Source organism: Humulus lupulus, chromosome X (genome assembly GCF_963169125.1).
Source record: "Humulus lupulus chromosome X, drHumLupu1.1, whole genome shotgun sequence".
NCBI classification, from domain to species: Eukaryota; Viridiplantae; Streptophyta; class Magnoliopsida; order Rosales; family Cannabaceae; genus Humulus; species Humulus lupulus.
In genome coordinates this window covers 230,730,627-230,748,236 of record NC_084802.1, presented here as the reverse complement: position 1 = coordinate 230,748,236, position 17,610 = coordinate 230,730,627, and the positions used below count along the sequence as shown (strand labels likewise).

At 35.6% G+C, this 17,610-nt stretch overlaps 1 protein-coding gene and 1 non-coding gene across 2 annotated transcripts; one reads left to right on the top strand and one right to left on the bottom strand.

Moving 5' to 3' along the window:
* Positions 1 to 3,570: 3,570 nt before the first annotated feature.
* On the bottom strand, positions 3,571 to 4,896 carry LOC133806843 (uncharacterized). The gene is made up of 2 exons (XM_062244929.1): positions 3,919 to 4,896; positions 3,571 to 3,870 (listed from the first exon to the last, which is right to left on the bottom strand). Exons 1-2 carry the CDS (start codon positions 4,894 to 4,896, stop codon positions 3,571 to 3,573), a joined length of 1,278 nt encoding a protein of 425 aa, XP_062100913.1.
* Positions 4,897 to 5,656: 760 nt separating this feature from the next.
* Positions 5,657 to 5,763, top strand: LOC133807812 (small nucleolar RNA R71). The gene has a single exon (XR_009879703.1). It is a non-coding gene; the product is annotated as a small nucleolar RNA R71 (small nucleolar RNA).
* Positions 5,764 to 17,610: the final 11,847 nt, after the last annotated feature.

Below are 17,610 nucleotides of genomic sequence, written 5' to 3'. Positions count from 1 at the left end.
TTACAGCACCTCCCCTTTAAGTGAACCCTTTTCCTCTTTACAACCTCTCAAAATATGCAATCCTACAAACAAATGAACTAAATATCCCAAATCCAAACCATAAATTCAATCCACCCTCAACAATCAATCAAAGCAATCCAATCCCAAATACAACAAAAAATCTAAGAATAATAGGGAAAGGAACCACTTACTAAACCCTGCAATGGACTCCTTTATGCTTGAATTAGAACAGCCCCTTGAAAATTTCCATCTTCATCAAGAAATTAAAACATTGAATTTCTAGGGTTTCAACAATGATTGGAAAAATTGGAATGGGTTTGATAAGAAAGAAAGTAAAGAAAGGAGAGAAATAAAAGAAGAAATGAATCAGAAAGGGAGAATGTGTGGTGAAATTTCTGGGGAATAGGCTCAAAGGGAAAATCTATGGGGGCTATGAAGGAGATGGGGGAGAGAACACGGAAATGGGGAAAAAATGTAGATGGAATGAGGGGAAAAATCGAAACCCCTCTGTTTTAAAAAAAAAAACTGGACAGAGCGATGTAGCGCTATAGCGCTATTAACCGTTCAGGGTTTTTTTTCCTCTGGAACCAGCGCTGTATTGCTCAGATAACAGCGCTATAGCACTAATAACCTCCACAAATATTTTTATTCTCTAAGATGAGTGCCATAGTGCTACTAATACAGCGCTGTAGCGCAATTGCACCTCCAATCACCATATTTCCAACCTTTTTCTTAAAAATTCTTGCATTTTTTCACGATTTTCACGGTTCATACAATACATTGAAATAAAAATAACAACTAAAACAAATTTCCTAAACATTGTTCCAAACCAAACAAATACAAAAATAAAAATAAAACTGAGAAATGCCTCCTCAAAGCGCTGTCTTTAATGTCTTTTAGCCGGACGCTTCTTTTCTTTTATTAATCCACCAGTGTGATATTAACCTTCTTCTCAAGCTCTCCTCCAAAATAATGCTTCACCCGCTGCCCATTAACCTTAAACGGCGAAGAATCACCTTCTTGAATCTCCAAAGCCCCGTATAGAAAAACCTTTGTAACAGTGAATGGCCCCGACCATCGAGACTTTAATTTTCCCGGAAATAACTTGAGACGAGAATTAAATAACAGCACCTTATCACCCACTTGAAAAGTCCGATTGATAATATTATTGTCATTCCATTTCTTTGTCTTCTCTTTGTAGATCCTTGCATTCTCATAGGAATCATGACGCAATTCATCTAACTCATTCAGTTGAGCTAGCCTTAATGCTTTCGAAGCAACTGGATTGAAATTCAACTTTTTTAATGCCCACTGTGCCCTATGCTCCAGTTCAAATGGAAAATGACAAGCTTTACCATATACAAGACGGTAGGGAGACATACCAATTGGCATTTTAAAAGCTGTACGATAAGCCCATAATGCATCATCGAGCTTAATCGACCAATCCTTTCTATTAACTTGCACCGTCTTCTCTAAAATCAACTTAATCTCACGATTTGACACTTCCACTTGCCCATTTGACTGCGGATGATATCCCAATGCCATCTTGTGTTTAATACCATACTTCTCCAGTAAAGAATCAAAGATCTTATTGGCAAAATGAGTCCCTTCATCACTTATAATCGCTCGAGGTGTGCCAAAACGAGAGAAAATGTTCTTCTTCAGAAACATGACTACCACCTTAGCATCATTAGTTGCAGTAGCTACTGCTTCAATCCACTTACTTACATAATCCACCGCCAACAAAATATACAAATTACCAAACGACGGTGGGTAGGGTCCCATAAAATCAATACCCCAAACGTCAAATAATTCAACCTCTAATATATTAGTGAGAGGCATTTCATGACGTCTTGAGATATTACCTACCCTTTGACAACGATCACAGCATTTCACAAAGTCGTAGCTATCTTTATATAGAGTAGGCCAATAGAATCCACATTCCAGGACCTTTGCAGCAGTCCTTGTTCCCCCAAAATGACCGCCGGTAGGTGATGCATGGCAATGAAACAAAATGTCCTTCATTTCTCTTTCTAGGATGCATCTTCTGATAATCAAATCCGGACACTGTTTGAATAAGAAAGGATCATCCCAGTAGTAATGCTTCACATCATGATAAAACTTTTTCAATCTTTGTCCAGTAAATTCTGGTGGCCCAACATTGGCTGCCAGATAGTTCACATAGTCTGCAAACCATGGCACCAACTCATCTTCCACTGTAAATAATTGTTCATCTGGGAAACTCTCATTAATTTCCCCAATAGCAAGTTCAGATTCATTCCCCAACTCTAGTCTTGATAAATGATCCGCTACCAAATTCTTTGTACCCTTCTTATCCCGAACCTCCATATCGAACTCTTGTAGAAGAAGTACCCAACGAATAAGTCTAGGTTTAGCATCTTTCTTAGCAATAAGATGCCTGATTGCTGAGTGATCCGTATACAAAATAACTTTGTTCCCCATCAAATAAGGCCGGAATTTATCGAATGCATATACAATGGCGAGAAGTTCTTTCTCAGTAGTGGCATAATTCAACTGAGCACCATTTAGTGTTCTGCTAGCATAATAAATAGTCTGAAATACTTTGTTTACTCGCTGCCCCAGAACTGCACCTACTGCAAAATCACTTGCATCAAACATTAACTCAAATGGCAGCTCCCAATCTGGTGAAATGACTATAGGTGCTGACACCAATTTCTGCTTTAGCATCTTGAAAGCTTCAAGACACTTTTCATCGAACTCAAATGGCACCCCATTCATCAACAATGCCGAAAGTGGCTTAGAAATCTTGGAGAAGTCCTTTATAAATCTTCTGTAGAACCTTGCATGACCAAGGAAACTTCTCACCCCTTTCACTGAAACTGGAGGTGGCAAGTTCTCAATAGTAGCAATCTTAGCCCTATCAACCTCAATACCATTCTTAGACACCTTGTGCCCAAGTACTATGCCTTCATTTATCATGAAATGGCAGTTTTCCCAATTCAAGACTAAATTCGCCTCTTCACATCTTCTCAGCACCGCCTCCAAATTCCTTAGACAATCATCAAAAGAAGACCCCATAACAGAGAAATCATCCATAAAGATCTCAATGCTTCGTTCCACCATATCAGAGAAAATAGCCATCATACACCTTTGAAAAGTGGCTGGGGCATTGCACAGACCAAACGACATATGACGAAATGCAAATGTACCATATGGACAGGTGAAAGTCATCTTTTCTTGATCCTCAGGAGCAATGGCTATTTGATGGTACCCTGAATAGCCATCCAGAAAGCAGTAATATTGGTGTCCATCCAATCTATCTAACATCTGATCAATGAAAGGTAGTGGAAAGTGATCTTTTCTGGTTGCTTTGTTCAGTTTACGATAATCTACACAAATCCTCCAACCAGTTATGGTACGCGTTGGGATAAGTTCATTATTGTCATTCTTCACCACTGTAATCCCTCCTTTCTTAGGGACTACCTGAACTGGATTTACCCAACTACTATCTGAAATAGGATAGATCACCCCAGCATCTAACCACTTCAAGATCTCCTTCCTTACCACCTCTTTCATGGCTGGATTTAATCAACGTTGTGCTTCAATGGAGGGCTTACTGTCATCTTCCATCAAGATCTTGTGCATAACTGTGGATGGACTTACTCCCTGAATATCTGCCAACGTCCATCCAATTGCCAACTTATGGGTTCTCAACACCCGTAACAATTTTTCCATCTCCTCATTAGAAATAGAAGAAGACACAATGACTGGTAAAGTCTCCTTCTCACCCAGAAAAGCATATCGAAGATGTGCAGGCAATGATTTCAATTCCAACTCTGGAGGTTTCTGAACTGATGGTAATGGTCTTTCAGGTCCTTGGCCCAAGTCCTCATATTTTCAATTATAAATTGGCCCTTTAGAATTCATCCACTGTACACACTCTTGGACTTCACTGTCTAACTCAGCATCCATATCCTCAATTGTCAAACTCTTCTGAAGTGAATCCTCCATGAGATTAATTTCTGCCACTACTTTCTCTACCATGTCAACTTTGAAACAGCTGTCATTTACATTTGCAAACTTTAAGGCCTTAAACACATTGAATACCACTTCTTCGCTCTGAACTCGAAGTGTCAGCTCACCTTTCTGAACATCAATTAAAGCCTGTCCAATAGCTAAACATGGTCTTCCCAGAATGATTGGGACATTTTCATCTTCTTCCATATCCAATACTATGAAATCTGCCGGAAAAATGAATTTGTCCACTTTAACAAGGACATCCTCTATTATTCTTCTGGGGTGTTTAACTGAACGATCTACAAGCTGTAATGTAACTATTGTAGGACTAGCCTCTCCCAAACCAAGTCTTCTGAATACAGACAAAGGCATCAGATTTATACTCGCCCCCAAATCACACAAAGCATGCTTACATGCAAACTTCCCGATTGTACACGGTATAGTAAAGCTCCCCAGATCTCTTAACTTTTGGGGCAACTTCCTCTGCAATATCGCACTGCACTCTTCAGTGAGCGCCACCGTCTCATAATCTTCCATCTTCCTTTTCTTGGACAGAATCTCTTTCATAAATTTCACATAGCTAGGCATCTGCTCTAATGCCTCAGCAAAAGGAATATTGATATGCAACTTTTTGAATACCTCTAAAAACTTAGAAAACTGTTCATCCAGTGTAGTTTTTCTAAGCGTCTGAGAATATGGAACTCGAACTGGCTGGTCATCAACAAAGGGAGGACACTTGTTTGAACCCTGGTGATCTTCAGTAACCCCTTTCACATTTGTATCTGATTTCTCACCCAACTCTTCATTCTGAACCACTGACTTTTGTACACTGGGCTGCTCCACTTGTTTACCATTCCTCAACGAAATTGCTTGATAGTTCTCTTTAGGATTTACCATGGTATTACTAGGCAAATTCCCTTGCGGTCTGTTATTAAGCATGTTGGCCAACTGACCCACTTGTGTCTCAAGGTTTCGAATAGAGGATCTGGTCTCAGCCATTAATTGAGTCTGGGTATTTGTAAGAGTCAACAAAGCTGCTTGCAATTCATTGGGATTTTTTGGTTGAATCTGTGACCTGGGCTGGTGTGACGATGAGGCTTGATTCATTGGCTGTTGTGACATATTCTGCTGGTATTGGCCTTGAAACTGTGATTGTTGACCCTGATTGTTTCTCCATGAGAAATTTGGGTGATTGCTCCACCCAGGATTGTAAGAGTTGGAGAACGGGTTTTGATATGGCCTCTGAAAATTACCAACTGCCTGTACCTGAGCCTGATCAACTGGCATATTACCATACATGTTGTTCGCTGTACATTGTTCATACAAATGAGGCCCTCCACATAATTCACACCCTGATTGCATCTGTATAGCCTGGGCTTGAGCTGAGATCTTGTTTTGTTGCAACTGCTTTATTAATGAAGCAACCTGAGCAGTTAAAGCAGTGATAGCATCTAGTTCATGTACCCCAGCTACTTTTCTCTGCGAGGTGTTTCGTTTGGTAGGCCACTGATAGTTGTTCATAGCCATCTCCTCTAACAATTCATATGCCTCATCAGCCCCTTTACTCATGAAAGCACCACCTGCTGCTGCATCAATTATAGTGCGAGTAGTACCGCACAACCCGTTATAAAATTTGTGGACTAACATCCACTTCTCAATACCGTGATGAGGGCATTTCCTGAGCAAGTCTTTGAATCGTTCCCAAGCATCGTACAATGACTCTCCCTCATTCTGATAAAAGTTGTAGATTTCTCTCCTCAACTTGGCAGCTTTTGCAGGAGGAAAGAACTTGGAGAGAAACTTCTGAGTTAACACTTCCCATGTATTAATTGAGTTGGCCTGCAGAGAAATAAGCCAACTTTTTGCCTTGTCCCTTAGTGAGAAAGGGCACAATCTCAATCTTATCGCGCATCACTTACTCCATTAAACTTGAACATCGTACATAGCTTAAGGAAGTTCACTATATGCAAGTTAGGATCCTCATTGGGGAGACCACCAAACTAGACAGAAGTCTGGACCATTTGTATCATCGCTAGCTTAATCTCAAAGTTATTGGCAGTAACAGTCGGCGGTCTAATGCAAGAATGCACTCCTGTGACAGCAAGGAGCACATAATCTCTTAATGCTCTTGCTCCTTGCTCCCTTAGAATTTATGCAGCTCCTTGCACATTGTTGGCACCATTTCCCAAGTTGTCAACCATGGTAAAGTCCAATTTCCTCTTTGTTTTCTGGTTCTTCCTGCACGTTCTTTCAATTTCCATATCGATTGGTATAATCTCCTTTTGTTTATTGCTTCGCATATACCAATCAGTCCTACAACACAATAAAACCTTGATACAAATAAATGTTAACCGAAATGAATTAATATAAAATAACCAAATTAGAACAAATAACAATAACTGTGATAATAGAATATAAGTCCCCGGCAACAGCGCCAAAAAATTGTTGCGAAATTTTTAAAGCTACGCAAGTATACGTAGTTGTGTCAAGTAATAAATTCCGTAAGAACGGATATCGTCCCACAGAGACTGTCTCCCAAGTACCACTAATTGATTTTTGAATTCTATTTGGTTAATAAAAATTTAAATGAACAATTAACTATGAACCAAAATTAAAGAATTAGAACCAAAACAATAAATTACCACTTAAAAATCAATAATAAAAACAACCTCGGAATTAATTTCATCAATTGTTCATTCTATTAATTTTAAAAATCAAATCTAAATCTCTTGTTTCTATTCTAATAGCAAGTTAATTTATTCGATTCCTATTCTTTTGCAAGACATAAGATCTCAATCTATATGCAAGTTTTCTACACTTCTGTGATAAACTTAAACATATAAAAAGCATTAAACATGAAAACCTAATTGCTACACAAGTCATAAAGGTACTTTCGTCCAATATGCACCTTATGTCTATATGATGATAGCATATTCAATTCTCATCTATCAAATATTGAATCAAAACCATTAAATCAAGCAAATAGTGATCAAGTATTTACTAGCATTAAACACACATCATATAGATTAGATAGAAAAGAAAGATCAATAGAAAATCATAATAAAATTAAATAGAAATCCCAGTGACTACATTAATTCCTAGATAAAAGAAATTAGTTCATAAATGCCATGATGAAAATAAACTACAAATAATTATTCATAAAATTAACCTAAAGAATTTAGATGAAAAAGAAAACTAATTACAACAACTTTTTTTAATCTAGGGTTTAATAAACTTCCAAATCCTCCCAAAACCGCAGAATGATGTCTCTTAAATAGCCCTCAAGTGTTCCCAAGTGAAAAGATCAAAACACCCTTCAAAAAGTCGTATAAAATCTGAAAATCGCATCATCAGCGCTATAGCGCTGTATTCTTGGCGCTGTAGCGCTAAAGTCAGAGGCAACACGTTCAGAAATCTGGGCACCAGCGCTATAGCGCTCTTATTGTAGCGCTGTCTCCAATAGGGATGTCTCCCTATAGGTTGGTATTTGAGAAGGTATGTCATCTGCCCATGGAATTAGAGCATCGGGCATACTGGCTTATGAAGAAGTAAATGTTGATTTGTTTATGGCTGAACATAATAGACTCATGGAATTAAATGAGTTAGATGAATTTCGCAATGGTGCATATGAGAATGTGAAAATATATAAGGAGAAGGCAAAGGCCTTTCATGAAAAAAAAATTCTTCGCAAGGGCTTTCAACTAGGAGACAAGGTGTTGTTATTTAATTCACGGCTGAAGTTCTTTCCGGGCAAGCTGAAGTCAAGGTGGTCGGGACCATTCACAGTGGTCACAGTGTTCCCATATGGTGTAGTACAAGTATACAGTGGAAAGACTAGAAATTTTAAGGTGAACGATTGAAGCATTTCATAGATGGTCAGATGGATAAAGTCAAGTCTGTGGTGATACTTAGCCCCCATTTAAGTGGGAAGGCAACGCCCGATTAATTATGATTACGACAGCGCTGTAGGAGGCTTCCTATAATTTATTTTTGCTTTTGTTTTAATTTTTCTGTTGAACATTTTGTTTTGGATTTGTAAAGATTCATTTTTATTAAGTTTTAGTGTAGGTTTTATTTAGGAACCGTGCAAATCGTTAAAAGATGAGAAATGGCAGAAAAAATCACTTTTGGGGCCAAATCGCGACTTTCTTAAGCTAAGTCATGACTCCTGGGAGTTACAAAAATCGAAGGAAAATTTTGGAGTTTCTTTATGAAATAGAGCCGCGACTTGCCCTTATAAGTCGTGAAAATTCAGAAAGCAAGGGAGTCTGAAGGTGTAGAGGATGGCTGCGACTTGCCCTTACAAGTTGGGGCGCTTGGAAACTAGAGAGAAATCGACTTTTGGGATGAAAGAGGTGGAACTCAACTTGCTAAAGCTGAGTTGCGGTGCTTGCACCTTGTAAAATAAAAAAATAAAGGAGGCAGGTCACGACTTGCTACAGCTAAGTCACGGCGCACCTACATCACGAAGCGAAAAATGAGTATAAACACCATTTTCCTAAAATACAACCCAAAAATTATCCCAAACTCCAAAAAATTTCTCCTTCAAAACTAATTTTTTCAAATTTTCTCCCACTCTACAATTGTCATCCAACCTAAAACAACTGTAATGTCAATCCAAACCCAACCCTTCAAAGATTCATCTTCCATTCCCTTAATTCTTCCAATTAAAACCTTAGACAACCTCATATGTGGAACTGTAGAAAAGGGGAGTATTTAAAGATTGTGGCACAATATCAACAACATCAAAGGAAAATAAGTCTCTAATTTTGTATGTTCTTCAATTTTTGGGATTGAATTCATTTTGTGATTTGTAGAATAGAGAATTCATTAGAATTTTTGAACAAATTGCTGGGATATATTGTGCTCATTAAGTTTGTATTGTGACTTGTCTATTTTTGGGGTGATTTTTATTTGGGGCAAGTAAGAAATTTAAGGGGAGGTGCAGCTATATTTTGCTTAAAAAAAAAACAAGAGTGAAAAATTAATTTTCATGGGGCCACAGATGAACCAAACTAGAGATGCCTCATCGAAAAAAGCCTCAGGACCCTCTTCATCTAGCGCCCCACCACCATAAGCACCACCACCTCTGCCACCACAGGAATATGACCTGGCCAAATTTATTAGCAAGGATGATTTTGAGCATTATAAGAGGTTGTGCATAAGGTAGGTAGTTTAAGAGAGACGAATGGAGTACCAGGATACCCATACCCTTAATATCCCTATGACCTCATTTCACTTGAAATTCAATGAAGAAATTGGAAAATTTTTGTGGATAGGAATATGACGAAGGCAAATTGCTCATTGGTATATGAATTTTATGCCAACTTCCCGAGCCAAGTGGATAGGAAACTGTTTGTTTGAGGGGTGTAGGTAGAATGCGACATTGATAACGTCGGCCGACTTTACAGGTTACCAATGTTGAAAACCGAAGATGATGAATATTATCAGTTTGCCTACTAGAGTGAGTTGGATTGGGATGATGTAGCTAAGACTTTAGGCATTCCCGGAGCACAGTTTGTTTTTAATGAGGGTGAACCAAAGCATTTAAGGCGGTATCAGATGAACCAAATGGCTAAGGCTTGGAATCTATTTGTGAGTGCTCGATTAATGCCTAATACACATCTTTTTGGGGTCAATCCCGATTGATGTCTTCTAGTTTATGCAATTATGAAAGGTCTTACAATAGATATTGGTCAGGCGATCCACACTAGTATTAAGGATTTGTGTAAACTCACCACCACTGCAGGCCTGGAGCATGGTTCGATGATCACTAATTTATGTAATGTGTGGGAAGTACTCATCTACCCTAGTGATATATATAGGAAAGTAATGAATCCATATCTAGAGCCACTTTACGTAACTTTCAGCCACCCTCATTGTTGTCCCCTGTGAGAAGACCTAGTGGGGCTCGAGACGCAGGCAAGGACGACCCAAACCATGAGCAAGCAAATGTTCCACAAGCCAAGGCTCAACTACAAGAGCCAAGGCAAGTAGAGGAGTGGAGGAGAGAAGCTTACCCCCAATTTCTAGCAATTGAGGTGCCACCAGATCCACACATGGCAAGGTTGGATTGCATTATCCGGAAAAACCAACACACCCATAACTACTTGGATGAACTTCATGATTATCATCGAACCCAAGCCGACCATCAAAATGAGTTGGTTTACCAGTGGTTTAACCAAGAAGCAGACAAGCACTATTTTTCGTACCCACCACCATGGCATCCATTCCAAGATCTGCCTCTGTTTTAACATTCATAGCAAGGTATGTTTCTCTTTTTTTCTTTCACTTTTATTGTAACATTGGGGACAATGTTTAGTTTCACTTTGGGGGAAGAGACTTAAATTTTGTACAATTTAGTCGTATTAGTTTAATTTGTTCTGTGTTATGTTTTGTGTTTGTACGTCTTGAATATAACGTGAATCTATTTTGACAATGATTGCCGACAAAGAGAAAATGAATCTTAGGTTGTATAATTCGAAGAAAATGAATTCATAAACACTTCTATGCTTGATTGGACTCATTTTTTATTTTACCTTAGTTAGTCAACATCTTTGAATACCTTTTCATGATCTTGAAATATTGCACTTGAGTTGTTTATGCATATTGAATGGGTTTGTGGACTATTTTGGTGGAAATTTATAAATTCTAGAACTTTCTTACTTGTTGTTTGAAGCGAAATAATATATTGTGCTTGCTTAGAAAAATTATTTTCGCCACCAATTGAATCACTTGAGCCTTTCTAGCCAACCTTGAATTTGTTTATCCTTTCATTACCCCTTTTGAGCCAAAAATTAAGACCTTTTTATTCTTTACTATTATCTAAGTGTAAATGAAAACCTTGTTAATATATCCATCCCTAATATATTATAAGCATATGAAAAAAAATTAGGAAATGGAGAGAGTATATATATATAAAACATATATATTTAATTCAAGAACTACCCTCCCAATTTGAATATAAAAAAGAAATGAATTTGGGGGAGTGTAGTTACTATTATTCAAAAACGAAAGATATATATATATATATATCTCTAAAATAAAGAATAAAACAAGGGATTATTGGGTTGCATATTTCAGGATTGAAGTCGAGAGTAGATTGGTCATGTGCTTATGGTATTTTTTTGGTTTAAAAATTTTCTTCTCATCAACCCTTACCTAAGCCTAATGTTACAAGCTTATAAAGTCCTATTAATTTTTAAGAATGTTTTGATATATATTAGTGGAGAATGACAAGTAAGTGAGCATATGTAATAATTGGTCAGTTTGGTTTCTTTGACGAAAATTTGGTATGCATAAATGAGTTAAGTGTTCTATTTGTTGAGCATGACTAGGTAATCTTAGATGTGATTAGTCTAAAGTGGTTTAGAGGAGCAGTTTGACTGAAATTCTGTGTTGTTCATAATGTCTAGTAATTTTTAAGAATTATGTGACCTATATTCATGATTTAGCGGCATTTTTTGTTCATTGGGAGAGACGGGAATATTTGGGATGACTCTGGTGCTAACTGAAGGTTGAAAAGGAGTGAAATCAAGAAATCTGGAACAGGAGTCGCAACTTGGACCATCAAGTTGCGGCGCGCATGAAGACAGAGGCAAATCAGCAAAGGGAATTAAAAACAGGCGGGTCGCGACTTGGTCTATCAAGTTACAGCGCCTGAACTTCCAGAGAAGTAATGAATTGGTAGAAAAAGACACAGGCTGCGATTCAAGAATGGCCAAGTCGCAACCCACCTCACCAAAAAGAGAAAAAATGTGTGTTTAAGTATGATTTTTAGGTCATTTGTGGGAGAGGTTCTTGGATGACGGGATTAGTAGCTGTTTATCTGTAATGACCCAACTACTCTAGACTTTGGACCATTAATGAAAACTACACATAGACCCTAATCCTTAACAGAGCTTACAAGTGAAAAGATCATAACTTTATTAAAAACTCGTAAAAACAAATGTTAAACTTACATAAACTCAAAGTAGGATATGGGATCCCATTGTTTTAAAAAAACATAACTTAATTGTAATAAAAAAAAATTACATAAATAGGTGCAGAAAAATACACATAAACCATAAATAAAGACTTCATCCTCGAAATCGAAACTCTCGACTCCTTGAATCCATTCCGCCTCAATACACATTCCCCAAGCATCCAAGAACCCTTCCCGCCACTATAGCTATTTTCCTGCACATATAAACATAAAAGGAATGAGCCTAATGCCCAGCAAGGAAAATCTAACATATAGCCTTATACATAAAAATTCATAATGCAACATAAAAACATACCATAACACTTATGTCACATACATACTATAATGGCCATTATTACTTGGGGTCCCATAAACTAAACAAGTCATATGCCCATTAGATTAGTGGGGTCTTACTAGCTAAGCAAGTCATATGCCCATAAACTATTTGGGGCTTGATAGTTGTATAGGTCATATGCCCAAGTCTACAAGCATACTTAACATAGCATTTTACATAACACATATTCATAAGATAACATATAAAATCATATAACACATAAGTCCTATCCTATTTTGCTTACCAAAATAACCGGGATATGAGAACTGATTTGGGACCTTGGAACACTCCCAAAAACCATTTATAATATGGTGAGTATATTGAAGAAAAGGGATGAAAGTGAAAAAGGAACTATGCTATCAAAATATACTTACCAAAAACCTTGTGCTTAAGAACTTGGATTTCCTAACCAAGAATAAGAATAAGGTTAGAATGAGTAGAAGACTATGAGAATTTTAAAGAACATAATACAGAAATGGACTAGAGTTTGGAAATACCTTGAAGACTTATATGACTAATCTAAACCTTGAACCGAAATGTGAATATCCTTACTTCCCCAAGTGTTTGTTAAGCTTATAGTGATCAAGCTTATGATCCCCAACCCAAGTGTTTACACTCTCACAATAACCTAGCAATTTGCAGCCTCTGAACTTAGAGTAATAGATGAATAAATGGCTGGGTACTAGGTCCTATTTATAGAGTTTAGGAATGAAGAGATCTTCATTTAACTTGAATAAAAATAATGGCCTTTTAAGTGAAAAACATTTGAATTATCATTCAGCAGAGGCTGAAGACTCGTTCAAAAAGATGCTGGACTTATTAAGAGGTTGAAGGTTTGAATGGAGAACATTTTTGAAAACTATCAAAATATGCTGAGAGAGGCGATATATCGCCTAGGCCAGTATGCTCGAGGCAATCATGCAACGTTTCGTGTTTTTCGTATCTTCGTGCTGCGATATATCGCCCCCTATAGCTGCGATATATCGGCATACGCTGAATATTTAAACACGAAATTACACATTTTTAGCTTAATTTAAATTGAGTAAACAACCTTGACTAAGCCTTCTAACGTTTTCAAAGCTACTGACTGACCCTAGGGTATTCAAATTTTAACCTTAATAGATTTATTCCCCAAAAATACTTAATCATTATTAAATATACACATGACATGTGCTATTATCTTATTGGGTCTTATCTAAACCTTATAATATAATAAATATTACCCTCAATATCAGTCATATTAATCAAACCTTAGGTTAAAATTAATATTCTTAAACTATAGGTTAAAATTAGAAAATCTACAAGTGTTACTATGAGTGTCCAAATAAATCCCGGTCTGAACCAAAAATCCACAGTCATAAAGATAATACTATTATTACTATAATACTACTATCTAACTTAGCTAAGTAAAGTTCTTTGGACTCTACATTATCTGTAATTATTTATTTTTCTTCAGTTTTCTCTCAGTTTTTAGTAGTTTAATTCTATGTTTCTGAACATTTATTTTATTGTTTTACTCATGCCTATTATGAATTAAACATCTATTATAGGGTTTAATGTAGTCACTTGGATATTTGTTAATTTTCTATGAATTTTATATAATTTCTTCTTCTATCCTTTCTCTATATTTTTTGTGCTCAATGCATGTGGATAATTGATCACTATTTACATGATTTATGATTTTGATTCGAGATCCGAGAAGGGAGAGTTGAATATTCCATAATCATATAGACATAAATTGCATATCGGAAGATAGTACCTATAGAGTTTATGTAGTGTTTAGGGTTTCTATGCTTCATGTCTGCTATATGTTTAGGGAAATGGTGGTGTGAAAGGCCATGCTTGGCCGAGTGGTAAGGGAGAGAGAGAGAGGGAATAAGGGGGTCAATCAATGCTAGGGATTGGGTTTCCTTTTGTGTGCCAAGACTTGATTTTGGGAGAGGGAATCAAGGGAAGGTTAATGCTCCTAATTGAGAACTTTCCCATTCTCACTAGGCTAGGGTTCTCACCTTTTATGAGGAATAAAAAGAAAAATACATGAGCATTGCGACTCATTGTGGTCAACTGCTAGAGAGATAATGAGAGTGCATGAGAGAGAGGAGAAGAGAGAGAGAGAGAGAGAGCTCAGCTAGAGAGAGAAGGAGAAGAAGAAAGGAAGACAGAAGAAGAGGAATAAGGGATTTCGAAAATCCCTAGTGGTAAGCATTCAAATCATAGTGTTATTTTCATTATTTTTCTTCTTCTTAATTATAAGAGAAAGTTGTGTTTTCTTTGATTGTTGATTTCGAAAATCCCTTGGGGTGTATCAAGAAGAGGTTTTTGTTTTTAGTTGTTAATCCCTATAATGGAGGCAATGGAACCCCTAACCATATCCTTTGTTTTATTGTTGTTCTAAGTTCTTTGAATATGACTATAACATATTGACAATATTGTTTTGATTTTTGTTTTTCTACATGTGTTGATGATTGTTCTCCATGTTTTCATCAAATCCATAGAACCATGCTAAGGATTTTTCTTATTGGTTTGGAGGGTTGGTTATTTCTTGATCCTATGAGGGTTTCGATTAGGGTCATGGTCTTTATGCTACTGTTAAATCTTAGTTTTATCTTGTTCTTAGTGTAGAATTATTAGGAGTGGTTCACTGTTTTGTGTTTTCTCTATGTCTAGATAATGCATGTGAGGTTGATTTTATTTTAATTGATTTTCTATCAACTTGTTCATGTTAATGGAAATAGGAACATGGTAGGGTTTCGTGAAAATCTTTAAGAGTTTTTATTTTTATTCTTGAAAGATTAATATGGGCATTTTGTTGTTCTTTAGAGCATGATGTTTTGTGAAGTGTTATACCATATATTTAGCCTTGGTGTGCTTAAAGATTGAGTTTGAAAATTTGTTTCTCTTTGTTATTGAATTTAGAAGCCATTTTGTATGATGTGCCTATTTGTAATATTCTTGGGGATAGTGTGATTGGAGTAACTTGATTTTGGTTATTGATTTGATTTGCATGCTAAATTGTCATATTAAAATGCATAAAGAATAAAACCATGATAAGTTAATTTGTTGAATTATTGTAAATGATTCTAAGTATTTGTTAGCAATCTAGTTTATGCTTGCTGAATTTTGTTATATATCTAAATTGGTAATTTGTGAATTAATTAGTAAGAAAGCAAGCCATGACTTAAAATTCATATTTTAAAACCAAGACAACAAAAATGGTGATTTTCATATGTTAATTAAGTAATTTCTTCAATCAAGTGCAGTCTATTTTTTTTTTATGCTGTGATGCAAACTAGATATTTCTATAGTTATTAATTTAATTATTAAGAGGAAATTAATATAATAAAATGGTTGCTGGAATTTTTTTTAGTTTCTTGAAAGAAAGTTTCTTTAGAATTAAAAATATAAGGTACGAGCTCAAATATTTTATGCCTTAGATTTTATACATGAAAAATATAAATTTTCACACATTACATATGTATTTTCCCATTTATATTTGTGCAATGTATTTAAAAAAAATTATTTAAGTAAGAATTATATTAAAATGGGACTAAGGAGTTTATTTAAGTAACTAGGAGTATAAATTGGATTTTTTTCAACTTATTTTAAAAATTTATGACTTAGATGTAAAATGTGGTGATCTCAAAGTCTTAAATTGTTAAAAGGTTAAATTATTTATTTATTCTAATTATTAAATTAGAATCATTGATAAAGAAAATGAGTATAAATATATATATATATATATTATTAACAATTAATTAATTATGTTAAATTAATTATTTTATGAGAAATAGAAAAGTTGTCGTATTTTATCTTTATTTAAAATAATAATTGAGATTTTATTATTTTAAAACAAATGTGATTTAGGTGCCAATTCAATAAATAATTTTGTGAAATAAAACCTAGAATAAAATCTTATGACTTAAAGAGGTAATATGATAATATTAACAATTGGTAAACTAATTCTTGCTAATTTTTTAAGAAAGTGGCAATAAAATGAACACGTAGAATCTATCATCTTCAATGCTAATTTTAAAAAACATCCCATGTATACATGTTACATGCAAGTTTACTTTTACGCGCAAATACATGTCATTTAATCAAATCCATGATTCCTAATTTGAAATCCTTGAGAATTACTTAGTAGAATTGACATTATTCTTTTATGATTCTATGTGATGTGGTTGTATGAATAGAGTTACGGTGCAACTTATGCCATGTGTGCATGACCCATGAACTCGTGGGGTATGTATGTTGGACATGTGTAATCTTACATGATTTTAAGACGAACGTTTGATTGTGATTTTAGGCTCGTTGTGAAGTACGCCACACTTTATTTTTGCTTAGACTCGAGGTAAGGAAGTTAGCAAGAATTTTCTATGAATTATGTTATGAATGGTATGAACTATTATATTGCAAAAGTTATAGCATTATGGAAAGTATAAGTTATGGTAAGCTAAAGTGTTATGAAAAGTATGAGTTACTGTGTTATGTTATGGATTGTTGTATGTCTGCTTGTATGTTGTATGAAAAAGCAGTAGGTTGTTAACGTGTTGAACGTGACACAACGAATGAGTTACTAAAGATATGGCGTAACTCATAGAGCGGACACGGCGAGGTTATTCGAGGACCAGAGTTCTTGTTTACCTCATAGAAGAGGTCTTACCGATTTATGCTTTTGCTAGTTACCTCACAATTTGACATGGACAATAGGGGTGCCATGTTAGCATGAAGTATGAAGTATGATCATGATTATAAATATGATACGATATGATTATGAAATGAATATGATATGGTTATCCTATGAGTTTTAGGCTATGTATGTAGTTTTCCTTGTGTTTTTTAAAACTATTGTATTTGTTTGCACTTCCTTACGCGATGTGTCCTATGAGCGATTAACAATCAAGATGGGCACCAAGAAAGATTATGAACATATATATTATGGTTTATGTTTCATCTATGTCAATGGGACTTATTATTTTTATTTATATTTTTTTAGATTGTATAAAGACACTACATTTTTATTTTAAAACCTTTAGGTTCAAATTGCATGTTTTATTAAGGCTCCACTGAACATTTTCTCTAAAATGGTTTTTTTCTAATAAATATTAATTGAGTGACATTTCTACAAAGTAAACAGATTAGGGCATTCTTACCGCTTCAATGGTTGAATCTACAATACTGGATTGTTTAATACTTCACTAGACTACAACTCCTCCACCAAGAGTGAACACTAATCCATATGTCGACTCATGAATGTTTTTGTCTGATTGGAAATCAAAATCAATGTATCAGGTAGGGCTTAACTCACCTCCTA

Excerpts from the sequence above, each read along its gene's own strand:
- LOC133806843 (XM_062244929.1), bottom strand. The coding sequence starts at position 4,896 with ATGGTAAATCCTAAAGAGAACTATCAAGCAATTTCGTTGAGGAATGGT. Across the intron at positions 3,871-3,918 it reads ACAGTGAAGTCCAAGAGTGT|GACTTGGGCCAAGGACCTGA; the intron begins GTACAGTGGATG and ends TGAAAATATGAG.